Source organism: Monopterus albus, unplaced genomic scaffold (genome assembly GCF_001952655.1).
Source record: "Monopterus albus unplaced genomic scaffold, M_albus_1.0 scaffold2.1, whole genome shotgun sequence".
Classification (NCBI taxonomy): Eukaryota; Metazoa; Chordata; class Actinopteri; order Synbranchiformes; family Synbranchidae; genus Monopterus; species Monopterus albus.
The window spans coordinates 5,482,572-5,490,549 of NW_018127882.1; the positions used below are offsets into that span (position 1 = coordinate 5,482,572).

Consider the following 7,978-nt stretch of genomic DNA (forward strand, 5'->3'; position numbering starts at 1 on the left):
AAAAGACTCATGGCTGTATTAGCTCCAAAGGGTGCTTCTACTAAATACTGAGCAAAGGGTCTGAATACTTATGACCATGTGATATTTCAGTTTTTCTTTTTTAATAAATCTGCAAAAATGTCAAACATTCTGTGTTTTTCTGTCAATATGGGGTGCTGTGTGTACATTAATGAGGAAAAAATGAACTTAAATGATTTTAGCATACGGCTGCAATATAACAAAGAGTGAAACATTTAAGGGGGTCTGAATACTTTCCATACCCACTGTATATGTGTGTCTGTGCTGTACCATGCTTGGGGGAAAACAGAGGAGATTTGGAGTGCGGTGGGTTTTCAGGCCTGGGGGCCACCAGTTGCACCGGTCGCACATGTTTATCAGCCATCTTCCTCAGACAAGCCTGTCGGTTCTGGATCATCTGCTGCACCGCTGCATGCTTCTCAAAAGTTTTCGATATCTGGGCCTAACAGAGAGAGAAGGACACAAAGGCAGGATATTCAGTTGTGATGTAAAATCCACAAATAGCACTGAAATTGAGAAACAAACAGAAATGACGGCAGCAGCATTAGCCAAAAAGTGCTGGTAGCATTGGATGTATTGAACTCTTTTCACATAAAGTATCAAAGCTGTGGATTCTACCTGCAGCTGAGGTGTGATTACAGCCTCATACTCAATGGCCAGGATGTCGGGTCCGGAGCTCAGCATGGATGGCGCCCCCTCCAGAAATGTCTCAATCTCCCTCAAGGCAGCCTGGGCCCCCTCTTTAGACTGGAACTTATTTACCAACTGACTGGCCAGCAGATATGCACCATCATCACACCAACCTTGGGCCTGAAGGTAGAGCGCACATACAGTATCACTATAAGTGTGTACTGACGTGGGCATAAATAGGTGCATATCACAGTACCTGTCCAAGACAAAGCAACAACTGGTGTGTGTGCAGTAGACGCGAGTGTTTGGTCTTGAGAGCAGCATTGAGTGTATCACAGTAGTGGCGAAGCTCGTTGCAGCGCTGCATAATGAGAGCCATGGCGTAGTGGTGACTGGCTGAGAGCTGGTGTCCATGAAGGATAATGATCTGGGCTCGAGCCATCACCTCCTGATAAAGCCAACAAAAAATCACAAGACATTGCTTTTGACATTGATTTCTTGTCACCACTGTACATTCTCCTGTTTGTAGCAAACCCATCTGTTATACAAAGCAAGTTAATGTTATTTGCAATTAATGACAGTCTGAAAAACGGTGACCTGTGCATTAAACTCCAGACTGTCCAGCCTTTTGAGAGCCTGTTCTGTTTGCACCAGAGTGTCCACAGATATGGACAGCTCCTTTTCCTGAGCCGTTAAATGCTCCAGAGATAACTCCACCTAAACAGAAAAAAACCCATCAGATATACACAGACCAAAAAGACAAAAGATTAACAGTTTGAAGTCAACCTGGTTCCTCACAGAGGCATTACAACCCACAATAAAACCTGAGTCTAGAGATCCTGCAAAACCATATATCTCATGAAGTGCTAAAAATTAAAATAGGTTATCCTCTGGTGAGTTTGTAAATATGGGCATGTACGCAAACATCCATCCATCCATCATCTCTACCGCTTATCCTAAGGGGTTCACGCCTTTAGGGGGGTGACATTAAGCAGGAGGTGGGGTCCACCCTGGTCAGGTCGCCAGTCTATCACAGGGCTGACATGTAAACAAACAACCACTCACACTCACTGCTATGGGCAATTTAGAGTCACCAATCAACCTAAGCTGCATGTCTTTGGACTATGGGAGGAAGCTAGAGTACCCGGAGAGAACCCACACAGACACAGGGAGAACGTGCAAACTCCACACAGAAAGGCACCGGGTCGGGCCAGGGTTCAAACCCGGAACCTTCTTGCTGTGAGGCGACAGCCCTAACCATTTCTCCACCATGCCACCTTGTATGCAGAATAATATGCAATCCTTACCTCCTGAAAGCTTTGCTCATATCTGAGCAACTGCAGGTACTGATGGAGTTTCAGATGATGCTTCTCAAAGAAGCCATCAAAGGCAGACTCCATGTCTCTGAGCTGGGCAAGAAGCCTAAAACAGAGGAACCTTGCCATAGATCTTTCCTATACAAATACCTCAACCATAGGAATAGAATAGCATTCACCTCTGTGGTGGATTACAGTTCGACTTTCAAAAACACTTTGTAGCATATAACCTAAATATATATAGTATTTAAAAAGGGTTGCCTGAGGGTGTCTTACCTCTGTACTGTCTCCCAGTCTAACTTCACATCCCAATGGGAGTCATCTTCCTTCCCAGAGGTCTCCAGGCTAGAGAGAAGATGACGACCCTCCTTTGACACTGATCTGATTGCATCCTATCAAACAGACAGTTTATCTCATAAATGACTGTACTTTGCAAAATTCTACTAGACCACTCTGAAGAAAAATAGAAGAATTATATCATTGTGGTAAGATTAATAAATTTCAGTTGAAAACATTTGAAATATTACCTTGAGTTTTCTGTACTTGTCAGTGTGGGACTCAAGGAGATACTCAATGGTTTTACTCTCATCGGGCAGCTCTGTCTCTGCCAGCTCAGTGCCAAAGCCTTGTAGCATCTGTGCGATGTCTTTGACTGTTACAGCAAAACTTTCAATAGCCTGAACACAGAACCACAGTAATACTGGTGCTTGTATAATGTAAGGGACTATGGTAATGATAATATTGTGTGGTGAACAAAAGGGAAACAATTTGTCAGTCAGTGTCATTAAAATACTAACAGCAATAAGGCACCAGGACAGTACAGATGAATGTTTATTCCCAACATAGCGTACCGTTCGTAAGACAATCCAGTCAGTGTGACAGTAATCCAGAGTGCCTCCAAACTCTGAGGTCAGCTGGTTCTCATCAATGTAGCGCAGCAGGTCTGTCACAGAGCTCAGCATCACCACCTAAAGGTGTAGACAACATCTGACACTTGTTTTACCAAGTACACAAAAGGTATGTTTAATTTTGCCACATAAATTATATATATATATCTGGTACTTATAAATGAATAATCAATTTTTAAAAGGTTTAGCAAGTCTCTAATACTGAAATTCGTTTATATTACACATTTCTGGCTGATTTTAACCATAAATATTACAAATATTTAAACATAACACCCGATATTTTTATAGTTGTTTCAGTGGTCGAGACTAAAGTCTAAGTGTGTTCTTGGCTGTTTCCACCACAGAACATTTGACAGATCAGGGTTGTAACAACAATGAAATTGCTGTGGTGTATCACACATTTGGTAACTGAGGAGAAGCTGCCTTACTGGCATCTTGAGCATGAAGTCCTCTTGGCTGAAGCGGAAGCCAATATCAGTAACAGTGCGGTGGAAGAAGCTGGTGGGTCGGAGCACCAGGACCAGGTGGAGGTTCCCAGGAAAGGAGGCCTTTAAGTAGGGGGGGAGATCACTGATCACGTTGCAGGAGGAGGGAGAATCAGTAGGCTATAAAACAAAAACTTTGTATTTAAGCTAATTTTGGTGCAAACACACCACATTCCCCAATAGCCAGTCTGTTCATTCACACATCAATGCATCATGGCAAGCTTTCATCCTCCACATCCGACAGGACAGGCTTCAGGTTTTAACTCTCCTGTCACTCACAGGATTACAACCAGTTATCCTAAAGTTACACCATATACACACATCATATGCTGTACTTCATGTCAAGATGAGATTAATAGTTACACCACACAAAGGCAGCCAACATCTAATATAATATTCTATTCATATTGAAAACCTCAACCCTAGAAAACTAACACGCATCATGCAGGTATAAACTAAAAGTAGCTCTGCAGCAGGATTCATATACAACATTGTCTCATATATTCTTCTGACAATCACAATGCGTTTGGATGTGACGCAACTTCTGACATTCATTTGTCCTCCTGACACAACCACGAGGATCGATAGCAAAAGCTTCTGGTTTCAGGATAGCCGTGCATTAAAAAGCCACACATCAGTGTGATTAGGTTTCACGCACAGCCAGTTGCATGACTAAGCAGAGCGCGCACTGCACTGCACCGCAGTGCTGCACTCGCCAGCATCCCGTCGGTGCCACTGCCGCAGTCTCCCTGCCCGCCCAAAAACTTCACCCCGAACTCTCCACACGGTGTATTAAACTAACAGCTCGTTACCGGGAACCTCCGGATCTTCGGCACTCCCCGCCGGTAAAAGCAATCAGCCATGGTGTTAGAAGTCATGTCGGTGTAAGACAACCTCCCGCTTGTCCACACTGGAACTCGGTGCCAAGTTGAGGTATGCGGCTCCCACCGGCCGCCTGGACACAGGCTGCTGCCTGCTGCCTCACAGACGGAGGGTGGCAGCGCTGACTGCAACGTTTCCCTCCCGTTCGCTTCCTCCTCGTCCTTTTCTCTCCTCGGCACCTCGCGTCATCGCAGTTTTTGCTTGTTCATACATTTGCAGCAATGCGTAATGTTACATTCAGTGCAGTCTGGGCTACTCTTCAAACTATACACCGTCAGTCCGAAACACTATACAATTACGCAGAAATAATCATGCCTTCCTTTAGCTGGTGCTGTCCGAGTATTTGTCAGGATTCCAGCAACTGATATAAAAGAGCAGCATATAGTAGGTTCAGTTACACAGCTCGCAAGCAATGAGAACTATTTGCCCTGTTCATTATGTCAAAATTGATTAGATTTATTCTGTTTAATGATTAGATATGAATGACTTTAATGAAAAGTAATATGAAACTTACTGCTATCCTGGCAAGTGCAGTTTTGATAGAGGCCCATGTATCCAGTCTTCGGTCTAAAATGATGATAAATTTGACCCCAGGTTGCCTTGTTCTGCAAAACCAAGACAAAAAAACAGAAAAAGAAGAAAAATATATACAATATATAGTTCCAATCACTGAGAGTTTAATTATTTAAAGCGGTCAGGCAATATAATGACACAGGATAACTGGTCAAGAGCAGGTGGCTTGGTCAAATCATGTCTACCTATATATTCATTTAATTTATAGGTAGCTAGATGCATTAGCTCTTAATTGTGAGATTCAGTGCAATGATACATGAGATAAAAAAAAAATCTTTGCCTCTATGTCCAAGGCTGGGACACAGAGGACATCAGTAGGACATTTGACACATTTCATCTGAGGAGCAGTGAAGACCAGCTGTGCTCAGAATACAAGCACTGGGCTTTTGGTGCACCAAAGAAAGGGAGAGAGACAGATGAGAATAAATGACAGAGGACGCACCGAGGGATGAGAGTGAGGTATGTAAACACTTTGGCTAAAGCTTCCTCTGGAATGTCACTGAAGGCTGAGTACTCAGGGAGAGTGATGATGACGCTGGAGTGTTCCCCACGGCCCCCTGGGAAAAAGAGCAACGGTCACTTTCTTTATAAAAGGTAGGTTTATGACAAAATATGCTTTTAATTAAATTTATTTTAGGAAATGTTTAAACAAAAATGCATCACCTGACAGGTATGCCACCTGTTTCTCTATGTAGCCTCCCACCTCCTTCATGCTCACAGGGACAGTCACCTCTGGAAGAGGACACACACACACCTGGACAACTAAGGCTTGAGGGAAGTGTTCTCTGCAAAACTGCATCACTAACAACACCTCTAAAGAATCTGTGCAGAATGATGGCTCCTGCCCCCCACCCCCATACATAACATTACACACCGAGGCACTAAACTGTTAAAACTATACCAAACTAAATGTCTCTGTCCCCATTTGCCAGCTTATGCAACAGGACAGCAGGAAACTAAATTTGCTCACAATTCGACAGTTCGTCGTCTATAATAAAAATAGACATTGAAAATCTATCGGCACAGAGGAACATAAAAACATGAGGGGAAGAGCAAAGCAGGTGTTAGTTTCCGTGAGTCAACTGCAGTAATAGTTTTTGTCAAGCAACGAGCTCTGCTGCTACCTGCTGAATATTTGATGTGCATCTGTAACAGAGAGGAACTGAGCCGAGCCAGAGTGGGACCAGTGGCTGGGCTGTGCACGCACGGATACAGGATAAAGTTACTGTCACACTGGAATAGTTATATAACCACTTGCTATATGCTGTACTCTGTTCCACAAGATCTTCAGTCTTAAGTGAACATGTTGAAATACATTTATCCATTGGGGTAACTGCAGCATATGGGTATATTATGCTGTGAACTATTTATATAAAATATTATATGTAACATTCAAATAAAATAAAATAAAGGCCTAATAAGTAAATTATTAGATCAGTTCTGACTGCACTGAAGCTGATGTAAAATACAAAGGACACACATGCACACACACACACACACACACTGCAGTCCTTTACTGTACTTGAACAGAGGAAGGTCAGCCTGTGCTGCAGACTGCAATGTTTGTAGTAAATTTGCCAGTTTGTGAAGATATAGTCCCTCTGGCCTGTCTGACTGGCAGCTTATCCCACGGCTGGATAAATCTGAGACCACTGCCAAAAAAAAAAGAGTTGCCTGTACTCATCAATCATGTTCCCAATATTCTGACCCTCTCATGTATGTAGCTGGGGACATTTATGACAATTTCACCAAAGGAAAAAATAAAAATAAAAAGACTGAGCTTTATAAACACAGATGTTATGGCAGAAGGTAAGTGTTGCATTGAATTGCATACAATTGTACAGATGTGACTATTAAAGTGGTGAGGCAGAGCAAGAAGCCCCCCTCTCACAAATACAAATACAGTATGTTCATAGTACGCAGACGCTTAGCCTTATATTACCTTTAATAAGGTCATGAGATATTTTCCTAAACAAAGCGTTCAGCGCTAGGGGGGATTAGATTGGTATGTGGTCACATTCTGACTGAAAAGCTTAGAAGGAGATTGCAAATTTCACTAGCTGGCATACAAAGGAGACCAGATTGGTTTAGACTGAAGGTGATAAACCCTGAACCTTTGGCTCGGTAGGCCCAGTGGCTTTAATGTGCAGTTTTTCAGGCACCTGTGAGCTGTACTGTTGAGTCTGATGTTGGTAGTTAGGGGTCAATAAATACAACTGTGGTGTGATGAATATCTGTCTTTGATTGTCTGTGACATGAAAGTATGTTTGTCTGTATGCTTTGTTCAGCACTTTGCTCAGCTTGACTGTTCTCTGTAATATGTGCTCTATAAATACATTTTGATTGATTATCTGAGGTAGCGTTGTTATATTTTGATAGATCTTTGTACATTGTGCAGTGGAACGAGGAATATTGTCAGATGGTCTGATGTCTAACGTACCACAGTCAATGTAAAAATACAAACTTCAATTTTCTAAGGAAATTTAGAAGTGTTGGTTGATGTTGAAACACTGAAAGGGTTTGAGCGTCAACTGGTACAACTGGTATCATTAAAAGGAGTTGAGGTGTCATTTCTGGAAGCATCTCAACTGAAAGTTAGGTTACATTTTTCACATTTAGGTCCTATAATTACTTATAACTATCAGTTTGAAAGTGGGTAGTAGTCAGTGTTGGCGTACCTGTGTCCAGGACTCGGACTGGAGGTTTAGAGACTCAACTACAACACTGGTAGTAGTAGTAGTAATAGCTGAACCAATAATAAGTGCTGAAAGCTGTTTAACTGTTGCAATTCAAGAGTTAAAAACGGTTGAAATGTCAGTTGATGTCTAAGCTATGAAAGCAATTAAATGTTTTGAACAGTAAAAACTGGAAGAAGTTAAAAATTTCAGTTCAAGGTGAAGCACTGGAGATAAGTGAAGTGTTAGCTGAAATTTCAATTAAAGAAGCTGAAGTGTCAGTTTGAAGGTGATGTGTCAATCGGCATACAGACAAAGGTAGTTACTGTACAAGGCCATTTTGAGTGCAGTTGAAGCAGCTGTGGAAAATTTTTGTTTTACTGTGCTATGTGTGCGCATGTGTGTTTCTTAGATCATCATAATTCACACGGCTTTCTGTCTTGTGATTTAATCTGACTATGTGGTATTTGCCACACTGCTGTCGGTGTCGA

The 7,978-nt window shown here is 42.3% G+C and overlaps 1 protein-coding gene across 1 annotated transcript in view; it reads right to left on the reverse strand.

Moving 5' to 3' along the window:
* The window catches only part of mcf2a (MCF.2 cell line derived transforming sequence a), an 18,668-nt gene extending 12,841 nt beyond the window's left edge, over positions 1-5,827 (reverse strand). The window contains exons 1-12 of the mRNA XM_020591428.1: positions 5,476-5,827; positions 5,255-5,369; positions 4,754-4,844; positions 3,301-3,477; positions 2,816-2,932; positions 2,492-2,641; positions 2,241-2,356; positions 1,956-2,070; positions 1,246-1,365; positions 905-1,096; positions 637-828; positions 289-460 (exon numbers count right to left, since the gene is read on the reverse strand). Of these exons, the coding sequence (XP_020447084.1) occupies positions 289-460; positions 637-828; positions 905-1,096; positions 1,246-1,365; positions 1,956-2,070; positions 2,241-2,356; positions 2,492-2,641; positions 2,816-2,932; positions 3,301-3,477; positions 4,754-4,844; positions 5,255-5,369; positions 5,476-5,674 (1,756 nt within the window). The 5' untranslated portion in view covers positions 5,675-5,827. The remainder of the gene's footprint in view (positions 1-288; positions 461-636; positions 829-904; positions 1,097-1,245; positions 1,366-1,955; positions 2,071-2,240; positions 2,357-2,491; positions 2,642-2,815; positions 2,933-3,300; positions 3,478-4,753; positions 4,845-5,254; positions 5,370-5,475) is intronic.
* Between the last annotated feature and the right edge of the window lie 2,151 nt (positions 5,828-7,978).